Genomic DNA, 28000 nt, shown 5'->3' with positions numbered 1-28000 from the left:
AATATTCTATTTCTTTTCAGATTTTTTAATATCGTCACTAAATTCTTTATGTTGCAATTGTTTACATAATCAGTAGGCGTCACCAATAAGGTGAAAGAATAAATGAAGTAAAGTATGTGCTACTCTTCCTAAACTTAAGAAATACTGCTCTAATGAAAATTGTGTATATTTCTTAATTAATGATTGGAAAATAGAGTTGTAATTAGTATCATCTAAATAGTATTTTTTAATAATAGGATAGATCATTTTTGCATTAAAGCGTAAGTAGTTACAATAGTTTGGCTTCTTTAGTTTATACAGAATATTAAGAGGAATAATATCCTAAGTAATTACAATAGTTCCCTGTTGCTGAAGGTTCGCTTTATTTCCTTATAAATGAAGTATATTTTCATTCTTAAATGTTAAAAATTTGAGTTTATTAAAGTTGTATATTGTACAATTAAATATTTATTATTAGGGTGGAGGAGTTGTCCAAGAAACGTGCAAAAGTACATTTCCATGCTATCTAGCGGCGATTTGTGGAACTACTATCATTTTGTAGTTCCAGCAAACGCTACTAGGGGTGCGTTCCACTTGGCGACCACAACGACCACGACCACGACCGCGATTTTGGCCGTTCCACTTGCTTGTGAGCGTTGCGATCGAAAACCAAAGTGGAACGGACTGTGGGCGTTTTAACCGTTCATGTAAACATTACATATGGCGGCCTCGAAAATAAGTTAGAAGCTTGAAGAGGTTATTTTTTAATTTAAACCCCATTTATAAGCAAATTTACAATAAATTTTATTAATTATTGGTAAAGCTGACTTATATTAAAAGAATATATATAATTCAATTTTTTATATTGCATTTTGGAGTATTTATAAAATTTACGTTTAAATAAAATTAAAGTGTCTTTTGTGGCAACAGTTGGATATTTATTAATAATGCTTTAGAAAGTTCTTTATCTAGTTCCGATTAGAGTGGAATGCAATTTTACAAAATCGCAATGATAAAAAGCGAAAACTTAGGCCACGTATTATTAGCTATCAGAGTAATTGATCTTTATTCAGATGAAGAATTTAAAAGTTATTTCAGGTAAATGATTTTGTGTTATTCAGTGATTTAGTATGTAAAGGGATAAGTAATTATTTATTTATTTATTTTTTGTAGACTTTCGAGAAACACATTCTATTATTTACATGAAATAATACTTTCATTTACATGAGATAATTTTTTCGGTCGCCATATTTTGTTTTAAAAATTGCGCCAACTCTAAACGCCCACTTCGACCCAGCTTTTAAGGTGGGGCGTTGTGGTCGTTGTGTGGGCGAAAATAATGACGTCATTAGTGACGTTTTCGCCACGACCACAACGACCGCGGTCGCCAAGTGGAACGCCTGAAAGTGTTTTGGTCGTTGTGGTCGCCAAGTGGAACGCACCCTAGGTGTCATAGCATTCACTTTCTCTACATGAAATAATTCATTTCTCCCCTTTCCCTTTCTTTAGTTACATAGATCTTCAAGTTCTATCTCTCGTACAAAATAATTGTAAGAGACCCTCCAGTAACACGACTATAAAATATGAGGTGATCCGCATCCATTCTATTTCCGATAGTAAGTCAATAATATCTTTTATTGTATTTTATTGTAACAATTTTATTTTGTTAGTTATGCTTTTCGAAAAATAGTTGTATTCAAGTTGATTAGTAAGCTTAAGGATGGTTTAAAAAGTCAAACTTCATTAATGCTTTCTATAAAAATGCAGAATCTATTGGACAGTATACTTTTTATTATTTGTAATATGTTACTGTATATTTAGTTAGAAGTATATTCAAATGCTATGAAATAAGAACTATAATTTTGTAGTGTAATAGTCTGGTGAACTGAGCACAGTGATAGATACTGTTGTCTGAGTAATACTCAGCTTTCATCTGAAAATGATTATCACTCTATGAGTACTTCTTTACATCGAGCAGCCAGCCGATATTAGATGATTCTCAGGTCTATTGTGAAATATATAGAAACCATTGTGTACCATTCTGGGACTGTTTTTCAGGTAGTCTTATCTATTATTTTGTGCGTACTAATAATCACAACGTAAACTATAACCTTTTTTCTGATTAATAATCCTTCTCTTTTAATGTGGATAAATATAAATAATTTTCAATTTTCAATCTCATAAAATTTTATTTGGCCAAATTAAATCTCTTTTCCTCAAATTATTAATTTTTGATTTTGGGGATTATTGAGATGCGGTCAATAGATTCACAACAAATTTCTTTTTTCATACCAACATTTCGGTAAATATACTATATTACCTTCTTCAGGGTATTGTAAAATTTGTGGAGTTTAATGTTAAGCTACATCATCATAACTGTTTGATATTTAATTGTTTTTATCAAACCGAAATGTTGGTTTGAAGAAAGAAATTAGTTGTGAAATTATTGACCGTACCTCAATATTCTCCAAAATCATTAAATAAAATCTTTTTTTTTTTGTTTCCTGTTGAATCGGAAGAAGTAATGATTCCATTTCGAAGAAGAAAGGTTGGAGTTGAAGAAAACTTGTAATATTTGAAAATTAAAACTTTATTTTTTAGACAAATAATCCTAATTAACAATGAAATGTAGTATTCTTAAGTATTTAATTCGATTTTATTACAAAACCAACAGTTTAATTGGTTAAAAATCTATTTAATAGTAAATGCCAACTCAGTCTCAGTACATTTATTTCAACCACGTTCATTTAGTTTATTCCAGAATTATGTGTGGGTAAATATACCTTTTTCGATAACTTAAAAACTTTAAGGACCTTATTATTATTTTATTTTGTTTCAAGAAAATTGAATGGTTTAATTTACTTAAAAAAAGGTACATTTTAGCAGAAAAATCTTATATGTTTTAATGAAGTACTTTTTTCTTTTATCCTTAGTGTTGTGCATGGTGAGAACATTAATGAAGGAAAAATATTTAATCATTTTACACCAAATTAAACTTTTTTCAAGAAAATTGAAAGCAGAAAGGTTTTAATTTACTCGAAAAGAGGTATAGTTTGACAGAAAAATCTTTACGTGTTTTTATGAAGTATTTTTTCCTTTTCATTCTTGGGTTTTTTAGATCTTTTATCAACTTGCAGCCCCGTTAAGCTCACCTTTTATCTGAAACGATTATTTGTAAGAGACCCTCCAGTAACACGACTATAAAATATGAGGTGATCCGCATCCATTCTATTTCCGATAGTAAACTAAACAAGGGAATCGACCTACACCATTAGTGGTATGTTCTCCAGGTAGTCATATCTATTAATTATTTAGCTATAATCCTTATTTATAGATAATAAACGCATGTTTTTAGAAATATATTTTATTGTTTTTGAATGAAGGGGTTTAAGTTCTTTAAACTTTATTTAAATTAACATATCAATACTTTAATTTTACAGTAGTTTTATTTATTAAATTTTTATAAATAATACTTTATCAATTGTTATAATTATTTTTTAGCTTCTTAATTTAAAACGTAACTCAGTGAATACGACATTTTAATTACTATAAATAATGTTGATTTTCAGATTTTATACCGTTGATTCTGGAGTGTCGCCTGCGAAACTATTTATTAATAGAAGCCCATGTAAAAAAAGACAAAACATCCATCTAATGAACACAAATAAACAAATTTTGTTAAGAATTAATTATGAAAGTTAGTATTATGTAATTATTATGTGTGAATGCATGATTATTTGAATATCTACTGTATGAAATTTTATTTAAAAGTGGATAGGTTGACAAAAAAGGAACAACAATTACATGAATAGGTTGCATTTATAACGGTAAAAATTATTTATAAGTGTAAGATTGACCTATATAGATCTAGAGAACACCAACATGGTTAAATATGAGTGTAAGGTGGTCCTATATAGGTCCAGAGAGTCACCAACATAGTTAAATGTGGGTATAAGGTGGTCCTATATAGGTCTAGTGAGTTACCAACATGGTTAAATGTAAGTGTAAAGTAGTGCTACATAGGTCTAGTGAGTTACCAATATGGATAAATGTGAGTGTAAGGTGGTCCTATATAGATCTAGTGAGTTACCAATATGGATAAATGTGAGTGTACAGTAGTGCTACATAGGTCTAGTGAGTTACCAATATGGATAAATGTGAGTGTAAGGTGGTCCTATATAGATCTAGTGAGTTACCAATATGGATAAATGTGAGTGTAAGGTGGTCCTATATAGGTCTAGTGAGTTACCAACATGGTTAAATGTGAGTGTAAGGTGGTCCTATATAGGTCCGGAGAGTCACCAACATGGTTAAATGTGGGTATAAGGTGGTCCTATATAGGTCTAGTGAGTTACCAACATGGTTAAATGTGAGTGTAAGGTGGTCCTATATAGGTCTAGTGAGTTACCAACATGGTTAAATGTGAGTGTAAGGTGGTCCTGTATAGGTCCGGAGAGTCACCAACATGGTTAAATGTGGGTATAAGGTGGTCCTATATAGGTCTAGTGAGTTACCAACATGGTTAAATGTGAGTGTAAGGTGGTCCTATATAGGTCTAGTGAGTTACGAACATGGTTAAATGTGAGTGTAAGGTGGTCCTATATAGGTCCGGAGAGTCACCAACATGGTTGAATGTAAGTGTAAAGTAGTGCTATATAGGTCTAGTGAGTCACCAACATGGTTAAATGTGGGTATAAGGTGGTCCTATATAGGTCTAGTGAGTTACCAACATGGTTAAATGTGAGTGTAAGGTGGTCCTATATAGGTCTAGTGAGTTACGAACATGGTTAAATGTGAGTGTAAGGTGGTCCTATATAGGTCCGGAGAGTCACCAACATGGTTGAATGTAAGTGTAAAGTAGTGCTATATAGGTCTAGTGAGTCACCAACATGGTTAAATGTGGGTATAAGGTGGTCCTACATAGATCTGGAGAGTCACGAACATGGTTAAATATACAAGTAAGGCACTCCTAAATAGTTAATTCATTAACGAAATAATCTGTTTAAAATGTTTTTTATATGAATTTATTTTTAAAAAAGTGTCAAAATAATTGTTTAAAAAATTAAATCAAATTAATTAATATTATGTATTTTTCTTTTAATCTCTTAATTTACAGGAAAAAAAATGGAAATAAAACAAAACAATTAGTTATTTTGTTTTCATCTTTCAAAATGATGAAGAAAATACGAAAAATTTGAAAAGAGAACCTAAAAAAAAGGTTAAGAATGATTGCCAGGGTCTTGAGAGTTTAAAAAATAAAAAAGAAAAGCTTAGAAAAAGGTTAAATATGGCTACCAGGGTCTTGAGAGTGGGTAAGAGCAATAAAAAATTAAAAACAGAGCAGAGCGAGCGATCTAGTGGCAGATTACTAAACTATTTTGCCGTTGTCATGGTGATATGACGCGCCGCCATATTGGAATTTTACCTATATAAGGAAATTCGCCGGTGGGGTGGGTTGGGTGGGACGAACATTTGCCATCCGACCGTCGAAGAGGCAACATCTCCGCAATTACGACTCATACATACATTCATGATTCTTCAAGGGAAATGTTAGACCAGATAATAAGATGTGTTTGGAAGGACGAGCCAGCCACTGTTCATTTTTCGCCATCCAACCGTCGAAGACCAATTACAACCCACACATATACATTAATGATTCTTTACAAGAGAGAGGCGAGTGTTAGACTAGATAATTGGGAGCGACGAGCGATATATCCCCCTTCATCTCTCAAGTCGTACTGAAGAAAATTTTGGCTGAAGAAACTTGGAACCAATTTTTCACTTGCCTAATAAGTGGCGCCCTATGACGGATTTTTCTAGAACTAATTTTTTATTTTTTACTTTTTTCGATAATTTACGTACTCTGACGGATTTTTCTGGAACTAATTTTTTATTTTTTACTTATTTCGATAATTTACGTACTCTGACGGATTTTTCTGGAACTAATTTTTAATATTTTAATTTTTTCAATATTTTCTGCTCTCTGATGGATTTTTTCAGAACTAATTTTTTTATTTATATTTTTTTCTAAATTTACTATATTTATGTAAAACATAGGTATCAGAAATATTAATATCATTTTTTTTAATCAAGAGTTTTTATTTATTGTTCTACTAAGCTATACATTATCATTAAAAAAGTTAAAAATTCTTATAATTAATTACATTGTTACGTAAACATGCATATTACATATAAACTAAATAATTATATTTTTTACTAATTGATTGATAATTTCAAAAGTTGTTTTTATATTTACGACGGATGTTTTCTCAACGACTTTTTCATTTTAACTCCACTTAATCAGTAGTTTGGCAAGTAGTCGTACTAATGTTAGCTGCTTGAATCTGAAAATCATAATTTCTATTAATTTAATTTTAGTTTAAGATTATTAAGAACCAAAAACAATAAGAAGTAGAAGAAGATGAAGAGAAACAAAAAACTATTATTGTAAAAACCTTCACCACTCACATGTAATTTTGTATACAATTTAGCAGTAAAGTATAGTAATACCTATTTCTTCAGGCGGGCTTTAGTAACTATCAATTTGGACAGAGCCGACTAGTAAACAGCAAGAAACTTCTCATATTAAAAACTAAATAAAATCTAAGGCCTACATCGGGAATCGCACCTAGTACCACCGTCATCTTTTAATCAATATAAATGAATGTTGTGTTGACATGTACTTTTAAATAAATGCTTTTATAAACCCTATCCTTGTTTTATTAATTTAATAGTTAGCTTATTTGTCTAAAAGATATAACTTTTATTTAGTTTAAATGTAACCTACCGTTTTCGTAAGAAATTTAATTTTTGCTATAGATATCTACCGCCGAAGCGAGTACGAAATTTAATAGTTAAATAAAATTAATAATCTGAAGAAAAAAGGTTTAATTTGGCCAAATAAAAGTTTTATGAGATTGAAAATTGAAACATTACTTATCCACATTAAATGAGAAAGATTATTTATCAGAAAAAAGGTTACAGTTTATGTTATGAACGTATATAATAATAGATAAGACTACCTGAAAAACAGTCCCACACTGGCAGAATGGTAAGTAGAATTTCTTGACTTCTTCATATTTCACAATAGATTTGATGAGAATAATCTAATATCAGCTGGCTGCTCTATGTAAAGAAGGACTCATGGAGTGATTAACATTTCCAAATGAATGCTGAATATTACTCGGCAGCAATCTGGCTGTGTTGGAAAGCACTGGTTAAATACAGAAAGCTCCAGACAATAGTAGCACTGTGCTCATTTCACCAGGCTATTACACTTCAAAATTAAAGTTCTTATTTCATAGCATTTGAATATACTTCTAACTAAATATACAGTAACATAATACGAATAATAAAAAGTATACTGCCCAATTGATTCTGCATTTTTATAGAATGCATTAATGAAGTTTGACGTTATAAATTATCTTTAAGCTTACTAATCAACTTGAATACTATATTTCGAAAATTGGAACTAACGAAATGAAATTGTCACAATAAAAATACACAAAAGATATTATTGATTTACGAGAGATAGAACTTGAAGATCTAAAAAACTAAAGAAAGGGAAAAGGGAGAATTGAATTATTTCATTTAGAGAAAATGAATGCTATGACATCTAGTAGCGTTTGCTGGAACTACAAAATGATAGTAGTTCTACAAATCGCCGCTAGATAGCATGGAAATGTACTATAGCACGTTTATTGGACAACTCATCCACCACAATAATAAATATTTAATTATACAATATACAACTTTAATAAACTCAAATTTTCAACATTTAGAAATCAAAATATTATTTGGAATGAACACTTACTTTTAATATAATGCATTTATAAGGAAATGCTTTTGGATAACAACAGGGAACTATTGTAATTACTTAGGATATTATTCCTCTTAATATTCTGTATAAACTAAAGTAGCCAAAGTATTGCAACTACTTACGCTAATAATAATGCAAAAATTATCTATCCTAATATGAAAAAATATTATTTAGTTGATACTAATTACAACTCTATTTTCCAATCATTAATTAAGAAATTACACAAATTTCCTTAGATCAGTGTTTCTTAAGTTTAGTAAGAGTTGCACGTAGTTCCCGTAGTTCAGAAGCTACTGATTATGTAGACAATTGCAACACAAAGAATATAGTGACGATATTAAAAAATTTGAAAAGAATAGAATATTTTAAGCTAGCACTTACCAAGATATACTGGATCAGATTAGATATTAATTATTGAATAGCTTCGCGGGCAGCACTCGCAGTATCAGCGATTGTAAATCTGAAAATCAACATGTTTTAATGTCATCACTTGGAAGTTAATAATTGCAATAAAGGAGATTTAAGTTTACTGAGCTACATAATCAAACTTCTAGTGTACATTAAGTTACATGTTTTAAAGTATGCAGCCAGTTATGAAAAAAATATTCTTTAATACCTATTTTATATTCTGAAAGACTATTCTCTCAATAGTTCAAAATTAATCTGTTCAACTACACTCTCAAAACTAGAATACAGAAAAATAAAAACTAGTTTTGAAATAAACAGTGAGTAATTTTAATGTTCAGACAAAATTAACATAGATTTATACTTTACAAAAAAAATCATGAATACTGAAAAGGTTTTAATTAGAATAAAGAATATAAATTCTATGAATAAACTGAGACAATAATATCAAATGATTAACAATAAGGAAAGTTATCAAATTATTAATTTTCAAATATTAATTAAATTTGAATTAATTTGAAAATTATATATAATTATTACCTTTACAAAAAGGATAATGATCCGAAGCTCTTATTTTTGTGATTCTAAATCAGTAAAATGATTTTCAACAAAACATTTCGCATGCAATTGGTTCTATTTATGACAAAACGTTTTGCTTTTTCAAAATAATGATAATAATTATTATTATTTACACAATATCTGAAATGCAGTACCTAATTTACGCACAAATCGAAGTTGTTTAAAGATGGTAACATAAAAATGGAAATAATTATATGTTTAATAGGCACTTAGCAACATAAATTCTACATTCCTAAGCGATCTAGCGCAAGTACTTAGAACATAATATGAAATAATAGAGAAGACTACCTGAAAAACAGTCCCACACTGGCAGTATGGTAAGTAGATTTTCTTGACTTCTTCATACTTCACAAAAGACTTAATGAGAATAATCTAATATTGGCTGGCTGCTCGATGTAAAGAAGGACTCATGGAGTGATAATCATTTCCAGATGAAATCTGAGTATTACTCGGCAGCAATCTGGCTGTGTTGGAATGCACTGGGTAAATATAGAGAGCACCAGACTATAGTATCTATCTCTGTGCTCAGTTCACCAGGCTATTACACTACAAAATTATAGTTCTTATTTCATAGCACAGAAATATATTTTAAACGATAAAAAGTATACTACCCAATAGATTCTGCATTTTTATAGAAAGCATTAATGAAGTTTGACGTTTTAAACCATCTTCAAGCTTACTGATCAACTTCAATACTACCATTTGTCGAAAACTGAAACTAACAAAATGAAATTGTTACACGAAAATTAGACAAAAGATATTATTGACTTACGAGAGATAGAACTTGAAGATCTAAAAAACTAAAGAAAGGGAAAGGGGAGAAATGAATTATTTCATGTAGAGAAAGTGAATGCTATGACACCTAGTAGCGCTTGCTGGAACTACAAAATGATAGTAGTTCCACAAATTGCCGCTAGATAGCATGGAAATGTACTTTAGCACGTTTATTGGACAACTCATTCATCCCATTAATAAATATTTATTTAAAAAATATACATCTTTATCAAATGTAAATTTTTTACATTCACAAATCAAAATATTATTTTAAATAAACACTTACTTTTAATATAATGCATTAGTAGGGAAATGCTTTCCGATAACAACAGGTAACTATTGTAATTACTTAGGATATTATTCCTCTTAATATCCTGTATAAACTAAAGTAGCCAAAGTATTGTAACTACGTACGCTAATAATAATGCAAAAATGATCTGTCCCATTATGAAAAAATATTATTTAGATGATACTAATTACCACTCTATTTTCCAATCATTAATTAAGAAATTAAACAAATTTCCTTAGATCAGTATTTCTTAAGTTTAGTAAGGGTTGCACGTAGTTTAGAAGCTACTAATTATGTAGACAATTGCAACAGAAAGAATATAGTGAGGATATTAAATTTTTTTTAAAGAAATAGAATATTTGAAGCTTGCACTTACCAAGATATACTGGATCAGGTAAAACTGGCCGAATCACCCTTTAGTTGATCATGTTCATGTTCATTGAATTGATGTTTTACGCTTTTTTCCTCTTAGACTTCAATTATTGAATAGCCTCGCTGACAGCACTCCAGTAGCGGTCATAGTGAATCTGAAAATCGACATTATTTAATGAAATCACTTGGAATTGTAATTAATAATTGCAATTAAGGAGATTTATATTTACTATGCTACATAATCAAACTTCTAGTATACATTAAGTTGCCTGTTTAAAATATGCAGCGAGTTATGAAAAAGAAAAAAAAAAAATTATATACCTTTTTATATTCTGAAAGACTATTCTGTCAATAGTTTAAAATTAATCTTTTCAACTACACTTTCAAAACTAGAATACATAAAATTATAAACTAGTTTTGAAATAAACAGTGAGTAACTGTTCAGACAAAATTAATATACTTTAATAAACTTAAATTTTTAACAATTAAAACTCAAAATATAATTCATTTATAAGGAAATAAAGCGAACTTTCAGTAACAGGGTACTATTGTAATTAATTAGGATATTATTCCTCTTAATATTCTGTATAATCTAAAGCATCCAAAGTACTGTAACTACTTACGTTTTAATGCAAAAATTATCTATCCTATTATGATGAAATACTATTTAGATGATACTAATTACAACTCTATTTTCCAATCATTAATTAAGAAATATATACAATTGTCAGTAGATCAGTATTTCTTAAGTTTTGGATGAGTAGCGCAGACTTTACTTCATTTATTCCTTCATCTTATTGGTGACGCCTACTGATTATGTAGACAATTGCAACACAAAGAATATAGTGACGATATTAAACAATTTGTAATGAAATAGAATATTAGAAGGTAGCACTTACAAAGATCAGGTACTGGATCAGGTAAAACTGGCCGAATCACCCTTTAGTTGATAATTTTCATGTTAATTGAAAAGTGGTTTTACGCTTTTTACCTCTAAGACTTCAATTATTGAATAGCTTCCCTGACAGCACTCCAGTATCAGTCATAGTAAATCTGAAAATCGACATTATTTAATGAAATGAATTGCAATTAAGATTTATATTTACTATGGTACATAATCAAACTTCTAGTATACATTAAGTTGCCTGTTTAAAGTATGCAGCCAGTTATGAAAAAATGAAAAAAAACTTATGTACCTTTTTATATTCTGAAAGACTATTTTCTCAATAGTTTAAAATTAATCTTATCAACTACACTCTCAAAACTAGAATACATAAAATTAAAAACTAGTTTTGAAATAAACAGTGAGTAATTTTAATTTTTAGGCAAAATTAACATAGATTTATACTTTACAAAAAAAATCATGAATACTAAAAAGGTTTTTTTTAAAGAATATAACTACTTTGTAAAAACTGAGTCAATAATATCAAATGAACAACAATAAGGAAAGTTATCAAATTATTAATTTTCAAATATTAATTATATTTGAATTAATTTGAAAATTATATATAATTATTATCATTACAAAAAGGATAATGATCCCAAGCTCTTATTTTTGTGATTCTAAATCAGTAAAATGATTTTCAACAAAACATTTCGCATGCAATTGGTTCTATTTATGACAAAACGTTTTGCTTTTTCAAAAAAATGATAATAATTATTATTATTTACACAATATCTGAAATGCAGTACCTAATTTACGCACAAATCAAAGTTGTTTAAAGCAGCTAACATAAAAATGGAATTAATTATATGTTTAATGGGCACTTAGCAACATAAATTCTACATTCCTATGCGATCTAGCGCAAGTACTTAGAACATAATATGAACTAATAGATAAGACTACCTGAAAAACAGTCCCACACTGGCAGAATGGTAAGTAGATTTTCTTAACTTCTTTATACTTCACAATAGACTTGAAGAGAATCATCTAATATCGGCGGGCTGCTCGATGTAAAGAAGGTCTCATGGAGTGATAATCATTTCCAGATGAAATCTGAGTATTACTCGGCAGCAATCTGGCTGTGTTGGAATGCACTGGGTAAATATAGAGAGCACCAGACTATAGTATCTATCTCTGTGCTCAGTTCACCAGGCTATTACAATACAAAATTATAGTTCTTATTTCATAGCACAGAAATATATTTTAAACGATAAAAAGTATACTACCCAATAGATTCTGCATTTTTATAGAAAGCATTAATGAAGTTTGACGTTTTAAACCATCCTTAAGCTTACTGATCAACTTGAACACTACCATTTCTCGAAAACTGGAACGAACAAAATGATATTGTTACAAGAAAAGTAGACAAAAGATATTATTGACTCACGAGAGATAGAACTTGAAGATCTAAAAAACTTAAGAAAGCGACAGAGGAAAATTGAATTATTTCATGCAGAGAAAGTAAATGCTATGACATCTAGTAGCGTTTGCTGGAACTACAAAATGATAGTAGTTCCACAAATCGCCGCTAGAAAGCATGGAAATGTACTTTAGCACGTTTATTGGACAACTCATTCATCCCATTAATAAATATTTGTTTAAAAAATATACAACTTTATCAAATGTAAATTTTTTACATTCACAAATCAAAATATTATTTTAAATAAACACTTACTTTTAATATAATGCATTTATAGGGAAATGCTTTCCGATAACAACAGGTAACTATTGTAATTACTTAGGATATTATTCCTTTTAATATTTTGTATAAACTAAAGTAGCCAAAGTATTGTAACTACTTACGCTAATAATAATGCAAAAATGATCTATCCTAATACGAAAAAATATTATTTAGTTGATACTAATTACAACTCTATTTTCCAATCATTAATTAAGAAATTACACAAATTTCCTTAGATCAGTGTTTCTTAAGTTTAGTAAGAGTTGCACGTAGTTCCCGTAGTTTAGAAGGTACTGATTATGTAGACAATTGCAACACAAAGAATATAGTGACGATATTAAAAAATTTGAAAAGAATAGAATATTTAAAGCTTGCACTTACCAAGATATACTGGATCAGGTAAAACTGGCCGAATCACCCTTTAGTTGATCATGTTCATGTTCATTGAATTGATGTTTTACGCTTTTTTCCTCTTAGACTTCAATTATTGAATAGCCTCGCTGACAGCACTCCAGTAGCGGTCATAGTGAATCTGAAAATCGACATTATTTAATGAAATCACTTGGAATTGCAATTAATAATTGCAATTAAGGTGATTTATATTTACTATGCTACATAATCAAACTTCTAGTATACATTAAGTTGCCTGTTTAAAGTATACAGCCAGTTATGAAAAAATAAAAAAAAACTTAAGTGTATACCTTTTTATATTCCGAAAGACTATTCTCTCAATAGTTCAAAATTAATCTTTTCAACTACACTTTCAAAACTAGAATACATAAAATTAAAAACTAGTTTTGAAATAAACAGTGAGTAATTTTAATTTTAAGGCAAAATTAACATAGATTTATACTTTACAAAAAAAATCATGAATACTGAAAAGGTTTTATTTAAAGAATATAACTACTTTGTAAAAACTGTGTCAATAATATCAAATGATCAACAATATGGAACGTTATCAAATTATTAATTTTGAAATATTACATTTGAATTATTAATTTAAAAATTAAATATAATTATTACCTTTACAAAAAGGATAAAGATCCGTAGCTCTTATTTTTGTGATTCTAAATCAGTAAAATGAATTTCAACAAAAATTTTCGCATGCAATTGGTTCTATTTACGACGAAACTTTTTGCTTTTTTAAAATAATAATAATAATTATTATTTTCACACTATCTGAAATCCAATACCTAATTTACGCACAAATCAAAGTTAATTAATTGTATTTTGTTTTTTTTGTATGCAATGTGTATGTTAATAATGGCTTTAGCTGTAACTCAGTACACAATACAAATTATTAATTATTATTGCATTCATAAAAATAATAAAACTTAAAATGGAAAGATTTAAATGATATGAAAAAAGCTTTTATTTTGTAAGTTTTATATTACTTTGAACATGTGTATGAAATTATAGAAAATAATTAATAGATTTATTACCTGAAGAAGATTCCACTAACGTTTAGTTTATTATCGGAAATGGAATGGATGGGAATCACCTATTTTTCAGTTGTACTACTGGAAGGACTCTTAAAAATTATTGTTTCAGGTAAAAGGTGAGCTGAACGGGGCTGTAAGTTAATGAAAGATCTAAAATGTCCAACAATTAAAGCACTGGATAAAAGGAAAAAATACTTCATAAAACACGTAAAGGTTTTTCCGTTAAACTATAACCTCTTTTCGAGTAAATTAAACCTTTCTGCTTTCAATTTTGTTGAAAAAAGTTTAATTTGGTTTAAAATGATTAAATATTTTTTCTTCATAAATGTACTCACCATGCACACCACTACTGAACGGGCACTTGCTGGTTGACTAAGTGTGGAAGGTTACACATATGTATGTTATTCAAAATATTTATAAATAATAAATTATTATATAAAATACTAAAACAAATATTAATGAAACCAAGTAAATGGTTCTGTACACTTAGTGCATTTGTAATACTTGAAAATTCAAAAGTTAGAGTTGTATTTGATTGGGGGTGTACGAATTTAAGCAAAATTATACAGAATTACACTTCTTTCATTTGCACTTGAAAATAATTATAGTTAAATGAAATAATTATGAATAAGTGATTCATAATATAAAAAGTGCGTAAATAAGTAAAATCTTGAAAAGAATTCTGAAGCTGGCATATTCATGATTTGAGTGTTTGAATTCAAAATGTATTAATACAAAGGAATGAAACATAATATCAAAAAAATAACTACATCAAAAACAATGATCTAACGATCGATACAGGAATGGCAGCAAACAGTATTACTACATGATAAACAAAAATATGCATGACACTCAGCGGCTGTTATTGTCAGAAATATACATGCATAAATGAATGAAACAGACAATTAAAAATTAAGAACATCAAATAACGTAAGACAGAAAATAAAAGATAATAATGACATATTAATTAAAGCGGACAAAGGAAACTCTACGGTAATATTAACACATTCAAACTATATTAACAAAACGATAGACTTCAACAAAAACAGATACCCAGAGGATGAGAACGCCCCGACAACACAATTCCAACAGCAAATCTAGATAGCCATAAAAAAAACACCTTTATCACACCTAACAATGAAGCACAAAAATATACATACATGAATCCCATAGCAGCAATCCTCAGAGCTCCCATATATAAATGCAGAATGATGAAGTGTGCAGTTGAAATCTATCCTGGTTACTATGACAATTGACTCGTTCCATGGAAGTGGTGACGATAGTGTTCATTTCTATTGGCTAGAGTCGGTGAACGGTAAAAAGACCCAGTCCGAACCCAGAAGGCATTAAATCGTTCCGGATTTTACTCCACTGATTCCAGCATATTTAAGCAATAAAAACGTTGGGATTGGAACCGGAGTTGTTTAATCGTTCCAAACCCTCTGCTGCCTGTATTAAATCAGCTAGTTTGTTTCTAATAAATGTTTGTAATAGATGCGATCAGTAACCTACAGCCACAATAAAGAAATCAACGATTAAATTAGCGTTCCCATTATTTTAAATAATTCTTATTTATCATAAAATCATGAGAGCACAAATTTTTGGTATTGTTTTGTATTGGACAATTCGAAATACCCTATCCAAAACCCATCCTCCGTCACCGTCTTGCAGTTCGCGTCGAAATAGTAACTCTAATTGTTTTGTTAAGAATATTGCTTTCAATAGAACTAGAATTGCAAAAGTTGATAGCTGTATTACAAGAATGAAATTAATATACCTACTATTTTGATTTCCTGACAATTTACTCCTATGAACATTCTCAATCCTTAAATACAGAGTAAACTCCTTAAACAAAGGTTTAATGAAATACCATTTATTAAAAATAAAATTCGCCAAAATTGGAGCCAAACGACTGCTCGAAGGACCCTTTCTCATAGGCCCAAATTTAACTTGCAGTACATCCCAATCCAGGAAATAAACTAGTTCCTGCTTCCTCTTAATGACTACACCATAGAAATGAAACAATCACGAGCATCTAGTAGGTAGCTGCTTCCACACCACATTGCATCATAGTATTATATTGTTTTTTCTGTATAGTTTAAGAAATAAAAACGCTAAAGAATGTATCTTGGGTTACCTAACTTTTAATCAAATTTTTAGAGTGACAAACCATCAAAAATCATATATATAATGGTCTGGAGTTTAATTAAAAAATAAGTAGTTTTACACGAACTACTTTTGCAGGCTCTAAGTAAGTTTGTGTACCATCCTGGGGTCGGTCGTTAGTGTAGTGGTTCATGTTGTTAGGCTGCAATACTCTCAGGGGCGCTAAGATCACTGAAGAAGTGTCTAACCAAATTCTTTTGAAGGAAAATATTCTTCTTTTCATTTTCTTTTTCATTTTCATCGGTAAATGTTATCATTAGTAATAAGGATCTTTGATAAGACAAGTAAAAACAGTTATGAAAAACTATGACTATTTGAACTTTACTGGCAATATCAGAGTTGTAATAGATAAAAAGTTTAAAATACATGACCCTCTCGATTTTTCCTCTATATTCACGGGAGATAGAGATATATAGATAGTTAGAGAAAGAGGTGCTTGAAAAAAAACCTATTACGAAGGTGTTTTTGTGGCAGTTGACCAGTGTATCGTCTGTTGCAACGTCACGGCCGAGTTGGTGCGCTACCGTACGACAATGCCTGCACACTGAGACCTTATTGCCCAATTTTAATACACCTCAACTATTTTACAAGAGTATATAAACCAGAACAATATTATTGTTGTGAGTCATTGGATATCGACCGAACTGTTAGTTACAGCCCGTCAGCCATGTACACAAAGGTAATAATGATATTTTTGCTATTAATTGATATGAGAAGTCATTAAATTATTATTTCAATTAACAGAATAGTACAGTATGTTTGCTAGTCGCCTCCGTCCACGATACCTAATTGGTAGTTGGACGTGAAAAAAAATAAAGAAAAATAATAGTACAGAATTGGTTCACATTAAACTCAATTTAGTATCGGTGTGTGCTCGTTTTAACAATCACCTGAAACTAGTTATTATAGAGACATTAAAGTTATATAACATCGTAATTTGCCTTAAAGAATTGTACTTCTCCTCCTGCTATTTATCTATTATAATATTAACCACGAAATACAATTTATCCGTGAAATCTTTAGCTAATACTGGACCCAATAAATGAAAAACGTGAGTTTATCCAAAAATTCCAATGAACTTTGTTACAGGTTTAATAAAACTTTATTTAGTTTGTTTAGTGATGTAAAAACAACAATAATGTATTTATTTTTACTGCAATATCTTTTAAAATATGGAAATGAATATTTTAAAAATTCAAGCAGTTTGTTATTATAAATACAAACTGAAGTTGTCAGATAATATTACTGACTTTATTTATCATAACAAATATGTTTTGCTTATTTCTGACAGGTTTCAGACTTTTACTCATCATTAGAGTTTGGCTTATAAGCTTGAAATAGAGTTCGACTTCCACTTAAAAAGCTTCATCATATACAACAGTTAACTCCGCAACTACTGATAAATCATTCCCAACAGGGCAGTTTTAATGGAAGTCCGAAAACCAGATATAAATTAAGAAAACATTCCTGAGATAACATATGAAATTAACAATATTCTCTAGCTCTGCGAACCCAACCACATTTTCAGTTCTCAGATATTGTTCGATACATACAAGACAAGTGAATCAACCTTTTTCTGGAGGCTATAAAATCTTAGGAGATAAAAGCGCATCCTCAATTGAAACAAACTTATTTTCCATCTCTAACAATTTTACGTTTTACAATGCTAAATGAATTTTACTCACAGTTGTCTAAAGTATACAATACTTCTAAACTGTATCAAGGTTCATTATGAAGAAAGCAAAAAGTTCGTTAAGTAGTTAAAGTTACTTTCCAAAGTAGAAGTAAAAATTATTATAAAAGCTGACGTTAAAATGCGTACCTGTGTATCTTCATGGTTTTTTGAAAATTTTGAGTTACAGATTTATTAATGATTTTATAAGGTGGTATCTAAAAACTGGGAGAAATAGCCTTCAACTTTGCAAGGTCCCTCCAGGTATTCCAATCTAACAGCAATTAGAGCACTAGCGAATTCACCATGATATCTTACCTAGTAACACACCAGTGATCAAACTACAAAACAAATGGAACAACTTGGCATTCAACTTCTTTTACACCCATCCAACTTTCTAGTCTAGACATCATCCATAATCCCTTTCTGGTCTAAGATACACAAAGATCACACGTTCATTGTGAATTTGGTTTTCTGACTTTAACCATTCTAACTTCAGAAGCGGCAAATTCACTTTTCCATTCATAAAAATATTCTATTATTTAAAGATGAACTATTTTTCATCCCAAAGTAACTGCGATATCGTGCAAATTGATTCATTTTTTCAATCTTTCTAGGAACGTTTTTCATGAAAACTACTTAACTTAATTTCAGGAAATAATTCGCTCCTCTATGCTTGTGATCGCAGTTCTGATTGCTATGGTCAATGCAGGTCCTCAATTCTTCAATTTTCCACATCAGCCACATGATCCAGCAGAGGAAGTTGACTTTCACGTTAGTATTTAATTTTTAATTAGTACGCACTCTTTTAAAACAAATGTAGTGCTTTTGTCATGGTAAATAATTAATTATGTAATATTTTTTGTCAAGGTTAAAAACACTGATCTTGAAAAAGGTTTAAGATTATAGGCAACATTTATATTTCACTTTAAGTGATAATAGAATAACTTTTACGAAATCTTATTAGCACGCATAGCTAATCTATCCGAAAGAAAGTGTAAACTAAATTACAGAATGATACACTTAGAGTTAGCTGTAAATGCTCACGTTTAGTCATCTGTATTACTGAGACAAAATAAATTGAGCCAGAAAACAACATTTAATCCCATTTTAGAGTTACTCTTATAGATAATTTTCAAGAGATTCGACTTTTTTAAATATCTCAATTTTTGTTTAAAAAAATTACCGACAGTTTGTCTGTAAATTGGTCTGTATTAATTACAAAATTACTTTCTAAATTTGATAATGCAGATTTTATTTTTATTATTATATTTTATGGAACCTTATGGAGTCCATGGCTTTTGTAAGGTGAGCTGAAATCCTTCGACAACTTCTAGGGACCTTCCCGGGGCTAGCAGGTGAAACAGTTTACGTTAATATGGGGTAAACCTAAGTCATCTGTAATTTTTATAATGCAGATGCAAGGGCCCTCATCTTCAGTTGTCTGAAGAAAAAAAAAACAATCTTAAATAGAGAACATCCTGGACGAAGCTTATTTTCTAGACAAAAAAAAGGGTTAACTTTAAGGGGTTAGGGGACAGATTATAATTACATTTTAGATTAAATTCTACAAGAGTTGGCCAGAAAGACTTACGCCCCCGCGACCCAGAGAGTCTAATGCGGCACAAAATAATGACATCATAGTGTCACATAAAGTGTCGCTTTCTGATCAAAAATCTTCCTTGGAAATTCATAGCGTGAAGAATTTAAAACCTTCATAAGAATAATGCGACAAATTGTTTATAATTTTTAAAATTTTAACTTATTAATTGCAATTTGTGTCATTACCGGAACTATATTGTCCTTGATCGTACTTTGAATTGTTATATTATTCTTTTTTGTCTAGGCGCCTGCGCAGTATAAGTTCGATTATTCAGTACGTGATCCTCACAGTGGAGATGTAAAATCTCAGTGGGAACATCGGGACGGCGATGAAGTAAAAGGCTCCTATACAGTCCACGATCCAGATGGTACTATTAGAACTGTAGAATATTTCGCAGACAAAGACAACGGATTCAATGCTATTGTCAAGAAAGAAGGCAATAGCTATCATCCACCTATATATGGATCTAAGGATGAATTTTTATTTTAAGATCCATGGTTTTGTTAATTTGTAAAAATATCATTTTGTAATATAAACATAATTTCTTTAAAAGTTTCAGTTTTTCTTTTGAAATAAAAAAAAACAAGTGACAATCGATAATAATTTTCTTTGGTGGATTTATGGCGGTAAGTTTACGTTTGTGTAAGAGTGTGGCAATCATGCAGATTTTAGAGGTATTAAGGAAATACTCATCTAAGATTTCTCAGTACGAAAAATAAAGTTTTTACAAATTGATCTATTAGTCTGTCGGCCTGCAGAGTTTGTGGTCAGCATAACATTATTTGATTTAGTTACAAATGCTCTTTATAAACTCTAAACCCGTCTCGTGGCGTTGTTTCCACATTCAAATCTATTTCTGTAATAGTCTGCAACATAAGAATTAAACAGTGCATTGTAGCACGTAACTTTCTAAGAATTATTAGATTAACCTCATAACCTCTATAAAAATCAAGTTTATCTTCAAGTTACACTTCAATGAAGCTTTATTGAAATCCTTTTTTATCTAATTACGGTAACCACTTATAAATGAAAATTCTTTAAGACTCAAAATTTACTCAGAACTTTCAGAGATACTAAAAAAAAAGCAATTCATGAAAATTCGCACTTAAGAGTCGTGAGATCATCTTCAAATGGACATTAATTCAATAATTGAGTTAATAGGAGATAAAACCGTACAATACTCTGAAAAATGGTTTTAAGGAGTTGTAATGTATTTTTTTATCAAACCTTCATTTTAATGAAGTAAAAGCAATGCCTACTTTTTCAGGCGGGCTTCACGTCCAATTACGAAATTATAGGGGTCCTGGACAGAGGCGACTAGCAAACATACTTTACTACGTGTATTTCACATGTTAACCATTAAATAAAATCCAAGGCCTTGTTGGTTAATCGAACCCATTAACCAACAATACATCTTGGCTTTTTTTGCGGACCTCGCCTCTAACCGCTCGGCTACCGTGTAAAAGTTACTAGAAGTTTGTAACAAGTATAGAAGTTTAAAGAAACAAGTAGAAATCATTTTTGAAACATTTTGGAAAATGGTATTTAAAAAATAAAAGTTTTATTAGAGCTTTTCAAACAAAATAAAATATAATTATAAAAACATAATTAAATAAGCAAAATTTTTGTACAAAAAAAAATCATTAAATATGCATTTCGAAACAGCAGGTATAAAGTCTTTAGCATATTTGCCGAAACGATGAAAAATGGTAATGATAAAGTTGGTAACTCACAAAGCGAGGTAGGTGAAGAAGAAAATATTGCTTGGTTTTCTTTTTCTTTTTTAAATTCACGACTGAAATTATTTTTAGTAATAATGATAGTCGTAGTGAGGGTGAGCAGCGTATGCTTTATGCAGTAGTGCATTTGCATAATCAAACCCATCAGTCAAATAGTCTGCATACCCTGGATGAGCGAGGTATTCAACGTGTTTTACTGCAGGTTCATGTACTGAAACAAAAACCATATTTTTGTTTTTAAAATAATAATTACGTCATCTGAAATTCAAAAATTAGTGTTGTTCGAGTAATAAAGCAAAAAAGAAAGTAGGATGGGACATCTCATCAGTTTTTTCATTCCTTATATCTCAATTCATTGGAGTATGAAAAAGTACACGAAAAATACATTTAAAAGACAGACGGTTAAGAATAGGATTGTGTTTAGATAATGTTCTAAATCCCAAATAACTAAGTAATGAGAAATATAGATGTAGCCAACTAAGGAGAAACTTGGCTTGTGGCCAATAGCAAGCAATAGAAAAAATTTAAAATAATGTAGTTCTGATTTTGAATAATTTCCGAAATCCCTTATCGTATACGCCTTTTTAGATTTAGTTACATAAAGGGAAATGTAACCAAATTCATTTAAAACTAGGTACATCTTTAGTTCTGTGTTTGTTTAGAGAATACGACTGAAAAATATGAGATTGAGGCTAGAGTTGCCTTTGAGTTTTATAAAATTCAAGTAATTAATTGTATCGACTAAGGATGTATTATATTCTCCTCAAAAAGAGGGTAATTTAATTCCCTCTAAAGAGTCATAGCATTAAGGGAACATCACGTTTCCAAGTTTTTTTTTTTTATATATTTATGTTGGAATAAAAAACGTTACGTGTTAAGCGAGAAAAAGCTTAACTTATAATATATTGCGAAAAATTAACAAAACTCCCTTAAATTACTAACCGACAAGAGGTTTAACAACTGGAACATGCTTGACGACTGGAACATGCTTCACAACAGGTACATGCTTCACAACTGGCGTTGGCGGATGGACGCCAGGAGTTTTGCTGACTACAGCGTTGAATCCATTGATGGGATCCGCAGTATAGTCCACAGTTCTAACCGATCCATCTGGTTCCACTAGTGAATACTGTCCTTTCACTACATCACCATCTCTCGCTTCACTTTGATGCTTTACATCGCCGGTATGTGGATCGTGTACACCATAATTGTAAGCATATTTTGGATGAGGATCCTGAAAAATAGAATTTATTAATTTTCTTTTAATACCTGTGAAATAAAGCGGAGTTTTATTCAGAGGATAATTTTTCATCTTTAAATAATACTTACAGTAATAAATAAAAATATATATATCAGAATTCTTTTTTTAAATAAAATTGCCCTTCTAGATAACCGATTTCCTTCTAACAGGCAATCCGGTAATGCTTTAAATGCTATGAGAGAATAGATACCTCATAATGACTTTTCAGTGCCTGGAAAACGATTCAAAAACTTTTAGGGATGATTATTATTGCACTACTACGGGAATATTAAACAAAATCACTGTTCTCCGGAAAATGATTTCAAAAAACATACACAATATAGGACGTTAAAAGAAAATCAATAGAAATAATTTTCGAGAAATCGGCAAAACTTAAAATATCTATTCAACAAAGTGGTGGCTTTGGTAACTAAACCGGATTTCTTTTTCTTCAGTGATTCCAGCGGTTTTTTCATTTTGAACTTGCTACATATTTAAGGACAGTGAAGCTTAACACTTTGTTTTGAAACGTTTTCTTGAAGAATATTGATTTTTTTGTTAGCGATTCTATGTTGTTATCAAGTCATGTTTCCTTCAACACTATCAGTTTACTGCAATTAAACAGTTTTAATAAGAAAATAATTAAAATTTCTTTACTCACATGATAGTCAAGCAAATGAATAGGCTTGTGTAACTGAATGATACCTGCCAACACTGTATGACTGGACAGCCACAAAATTAACACAGTCTGAAATATAAAGTTATATCACATTATTGTAAAATGTGTTATTTTTATTAAGTTTAATAAAACCCAGAATGATTTCTAGCAATTAGGTATCACTTTAAAGACTATTTCTTTATCTAAAATGTATCGTACTCAAAGGCCAATTCTAGAACACGATTTAGAGATTAAATAAGATTCACAATATGGTTGCTGTGCGTTTAGGACACTACTCTTTCGACACTCCATATAATGGCCTACTACGCATCCTAAACCCTGTCATCCCTTGAATTTTGTTGAGTAGCAACTAACTATTGCTTTCTGTAGAATGTTGAACAACCAAATTGACTTAAAAATTCTGCCAAGCAAAGTCACATACAATGTTCCAGTAGCACCACTGAAAAATAAAAACCTATCTCATAACATGTGTCAGAAATAACTTTTACAAACATTTTCATTTTGTCTGTTTTATTGCAATGTTACCAATATAATTACTAGATAAAAGCATTGAGATTATCCAGAATATATTTCGAAAAATAAATGATTATTTTTGTCCGCTGTTTTCTGCTGTTGTAGCTTTTTCCGATCTTTTGTACTACGTTCTCCAAAAATAAACGAAGATCGGACGTTCAGTAGGAGAATCATGGAACGTGTGATAATAATTTTAAATTGAATAACCTTACTAAATCCTACCTGATTCTTTCCACTCTGAGAGTTCGTTCAATTCCGCTCGTGCGTATCGTTTCTTTCGTTACTGTATTGCACTTTACGTTATGGTACAAACTTAAGTGCTACAGTCGGTTGGACAGTGAAAAATAGTTCTTATTGAATCTTACCACTATTAGTGTGAGACTGAGACTGTCTTTAATTGAAAACGAATCTTGTACAGATGTTTTAAAAATAATTATCAGTCAGTTTGTCTCTGTACAATTGAAATTAATGAATACAAAGAGTGGAAACATAAACATCTTCGCCTAAAGACGGAGCTGAGCCACAGCACACTGGTCCTGTTGCCTATGACCACTGATGTTGACGCGTCACAAATGATAACAATAAATTTATTTTTTTAAATTAATAACAAAAATAGAATATAATATAAATATATTGAATATACGAAGTACTAAGAGAAAAAGAAATCCAAATATATTATGATTGCAAAAACTGTGAGAAAGTTTTAAAAACAATTAAAAATATAAAATATATTGCCTGTGAAGCAATTTTCCAGATTAAGAATTATTTAAAAAAAAAAAATTAATATCAGAATAAAAGATATCTGATACTATCGCGGGAACGTATACAAAAAAGGGTGTTAAGGTCTTGCTGGTTTGATTTCCCCTTCTACAACAATAATTGTGATTAAGATTTAAATCAAAAGATTGGAATTCTCTTCCCACAAGATAAGGATAATAAATAACTGTCATTGTTTTCTATACAGATGTGTCTTATAATAGTATTGGTGCATTACTTCATAGAAAGCTTGAGGTACTTTTTTCTGTTATCTTCTCAAATAACGAAACTTCTCTATTGTCCATTGTCTATTAAAGGACCTTCTAAAGTCTATTTCAAATTTAATTTTAACAGAAAAACAAGACTAAAATAAGAATTAAAAAAAGTAGGCAGTGTTAAACATTTACAAGCAAAGTGTAAACAAATATTAAATCTCTCCGGGAACTTTTTAATATTGACGTACAGTTTTTTAGTCAAATATATAAGAAAACGAAATTTTAAGTGCAAAAATGAAGCCTAAAAATAGTTTTTTTCGTTAGGTTTATGATTTAAGGACAAAAATCCTTTCAAAGAGTTAAAAATACCAAAATGTAATAGCTTTTTAAGAGTAACTAAGGCCTCCTACTATGACGAAATATTCGCCGTTATTTTTCACAATTTTAAAACGACAGCGATATAAAGCTATTTATTATTTTAGAATTAATATTAACCCAAGACACTTGGTATTAAATAAAATCTCACGTTACTATCTCTTACTAGAATTACCATGATTCTACTCGTAAGTTATATATTGTTTTAAACTTCGGATTTTAAAATGTAAAACTAATTTACTCTAAAATGCCTTACTGGAAAGCCTATTCCTTTAAGGCCTTCCTGAGATGTGTTCTAAAACGAACTTTCCTGTTCAAATGAAAGTATAGATCTATGAATAAGTGATCTACGTAAATAAGAAATTTAGAGGAAGGAATATATGCAGTCTGATCAGTGTGCTTCCACGAGAGAAATTTACTTAAAACTCGGAATACGAGTATTACAAATTTATGCTGGTATGGCATTTTTGCAAGAAACGTCTCCATTTTTTTTTCCCCCAAAGTATGTCCCAAATAGATTTTTTCTGGAAAAATGTTCAAAACAAAAGTTGTAGATACACGTGAACGAAAAAGAGTTGTAAATTTAAAGAAAATCCGAATAACTACAATCGAGAAAAACTCGAAAACAGAAGTCTGTGAAGAGATGACTCCTGTAGAGAAATTTTCTTCCAAAATTTGTAACTCTCTCTTTAATAGTTGTTTAGGTATTAGGACCATACTACAAACTCAAAGGGCACATTGAAGATAAGCGTCCCCAACAACTCTCCTAGAAGTACAAATTTACTTTAAAAACATTTGGAATAAATATTCGAGACGTAAGTACAACAATAATAATAATAATTTATACATAAAAGTGTACACAAATACAGCGTCAAGAGGCATTTCAGGCGAACTGCCCTGAACTGCTGATTTATATAAACTAAAAATAAAAATAAGAATTTGCCTTGTGTAGCCTTTTTTTATTGGCATATTTACAAGTAAAAGAAAAGATTAATAAAACAAAAAAACAAAGTAAAAGTTACTTTATAACAAGATGTGCTTCAGTCTTTTGTGTTATATCTTTTCACTACTATATACACTTTTCGATTAAGACTGAATAAACTTTTCGGTTAATTTATAAACAATCCTAGACTCACCAGCAACATCTAGTGCAACATGCATGTGGTCCATAGGCGTTAACTCTTGGAAAAGACCCGACTAAAGTTTAAAGAAAATCTTTGAGACTAAAATGGTTGAGGAATTCTGATCACTAAGCTAATTTCGGGTTTTACGGTGGAACCAAATCGAAGTATAAAGTTTCAGGTTCTTGGGTCTTTTTTTTTTTTGGAAGTTGGATTATTTTTTAAACATACACTTACACTAGTCATTTTTTAAATACCTAGACACTAAAAACCATTTTTCCTTACTTAGGTAAGCTCAAAACTACAATAATATTTCAGGTGAGCACTTATTTTAGCGAACTTTAGCACAATTGCAATACTTCCCTTACAAACAAAACGATTTACTTAGGTCTTTAACCTAAAAATATTCTTGCAAATAAGTAGTTCCTAAATAATTTTTATTTTAACAGTTTTCAGAAACTCCAAGGTATTAGTGCAACTTAGTGATCAATTTCATGCATTTTATTGTTTTAATTCATATAAATAGCATAGTAGATTGAAGTAAAGGACCCTCCCTCCCTTTAAATTTAGCGTTGATCTTATTTAACCAAAAACCAGCTTTTGTATCCATTTTTTCTTTTAGCCAACTCGTGCCGAGCTATGGCTTCCCAACGTTTTACTGTTTTCCTCTTCACAGGTTAAATGATCAGATTTGTAAAGAGAACTACTAGAGCAATGGTTTGTGACAGAAAATATGTGGGCTTCAAATTTCTTTATGCAACCTCTTGGTTCAATAAGTTCCAAATAGAGAAAAATCCGAAACCAGTCAGGATGTTCAACAAAAAAAACATGTACAATAACTCTATTTTCGGAATTTTTGATCAAATCACATATTCAAGTTTGCAGGAGAATCCATTCTAAAAAACCCTGGAAACATCAAACTTACATTATTTGAAAACTACGCAGGGATCCGAAGGTATAGAGTTCCTACTTTTTGGTTTTTAGAGTTATTAGTTTTCACATTAACGACCCACTGATTTCTATGAACTCGTTTTTTATCGGAAACAAAAACACATTATCACCAGCCATTAATTAATCTTCAGATGACTTCTTCAATGTTTCAAACTGTTGCTGAGTGGGACATTTAAAAAAAGGACCTGAATCATCCTTGCTATTCCACACAATTTACTCTGATAGCATTTTAAATATTTCTAATTATTATTTTAAAATAAATGAACTCCCACGCGGAGGTCCCGGGTTCGAATCCAGCTGCTGACCCCTTAGATTTTCTCTTCCTAGGAGCTTCTTACAGCTCACTGTCCGGTGATGGACAGTGTTGTCTGTAACGAGAGAACACTGTCCGGAGGCCGGCAGTGCACTGAAAAAAGCTCCGGGCGCCAATAACCATAGATGTTGACGCGCCTTAAATCATTAAAAAAAAAAAAAATAAATGAAATACCTTAATCATGACGTCCACAAGAATTATCTACTTGGCACTGCAGCTCGCCGCGATCCCCGCCCACCCCTTTATAGTCTTAAAATTTTTGGAGGGGAGTGATTTTAACATACTTTTTGTTCCCCGCTTTTTTTTTGTGTAAACAATTTTTTTTCACATATTTAATTATTATACTCATTAAATGAAATATATACATATTTGAA

The 28000-nt window shown here is 30.3% G+C and overlaps 2 protein-coding genes and 1 long non-coding RNA gene across 13 annotated transcripts; 2 read left to right on the top strand and 1 right to left on the bottom strand.

Annotated features, from left to right (window-relative positions):
* On the top strand, positions 1–6682 carry LOC141453241 (uncharacterized). Its single transcript, XR_012457865.1, has 6 exons — positions 1–1595; positions 1848–2037; positions 2913–3025; positions 3098–3269; positions 3549–3676; positions 6364–6682. It is a non-coding gene; the product is annotated as an uncharacterized lncRNA (long non-coding RNA).
* LOC141453237 (uncharacterized) lies at positions 6067–27995 on the bottom strand. 11 transcript variants are annotated; one of them, XR_012457855.1, is made up of 13 exons: positions 26378–27748; positions 23365–23451; positions 22406–22697; positions 21458–21674; positions 13223–13373; positions 12387–12487; positions 12064–12313; positions 11117–11270; positions 10222–10372; positions 9071–9328; positions 8180–8258; positions 7002–7177; positions 6067–6323 (listed from the first exon to the last, which is right to left on the bottom strand). XR_012457855.1 is itself a non-coding variant. In XM_074126199.1 (4 exons), exons 1-4 carry the CDS (start codon positions 27807–27809, stop codon positions 21532–21534), a joined length of 531 nt encoding a protein of 176 aa, XP_073982300.1. In that variant the 5' UTR covers positions 27810–27994; the 3' UTR covers positions 21284–21531. The 11 variants fall into 11 exon arrangements, 1 of the variants encoding a protein (XP_073982300.1); XR_012457860.1 differs by lacking the exons at positions 21458–21674; positions 22406–22697; positions 23365–23451; positions 26378–27748 and adding exons at positions 13865–14034; positions 14284–16924; XR_012457859.1 differs by lacking the exons at positions 21458–21674; positions 22406–22697; positions 23365–23451; positions 26378–27748 and adding exons at positions 13865–14020; positions 14284–16924.
* Positions 16936–20281, top strand: LOC141453240 (cuticle protein 19-like). Its single transcript, XM_074126203.1, has 3 exons — positions 16936–17128; positions 18776–18895; positions 19968–20281. Exons 1-3 carry the CDS (start codon positions 17117–17119, stop codon positions 20211–20213), a joined length of 378 nt encoding a protein of 125 aa, XP_073982304.1. The 5' UTR covers positions 16936–17116; the 3' UTR covers positions 20214–20281.
* Positions 27996–28000: the final 5 nt, after the last annotated feature.

This window comes from Rhodnius prolixus, unplaced genomic scaffold (genome assembly GCF_049639745.1).
Source record: "Rhodnius prolixus isolate KJV_2025 unplaced genomic scaffold, Rpr scaffold_3, whole genome shotgun sequence".
In the NCBI taxonomy this organism is placed as follows: Eukaryota; Metazoa; Arthropoda; class Insecta; order Hemiptera; family Reduviidae; genus Rhodnius; species Rhodnius prolixus.
The sequence above is the reverse complement of the archived record's forward strand: the minus strand, read 5'-3'. Positions and strand labels throughout refer to the sequence as shown.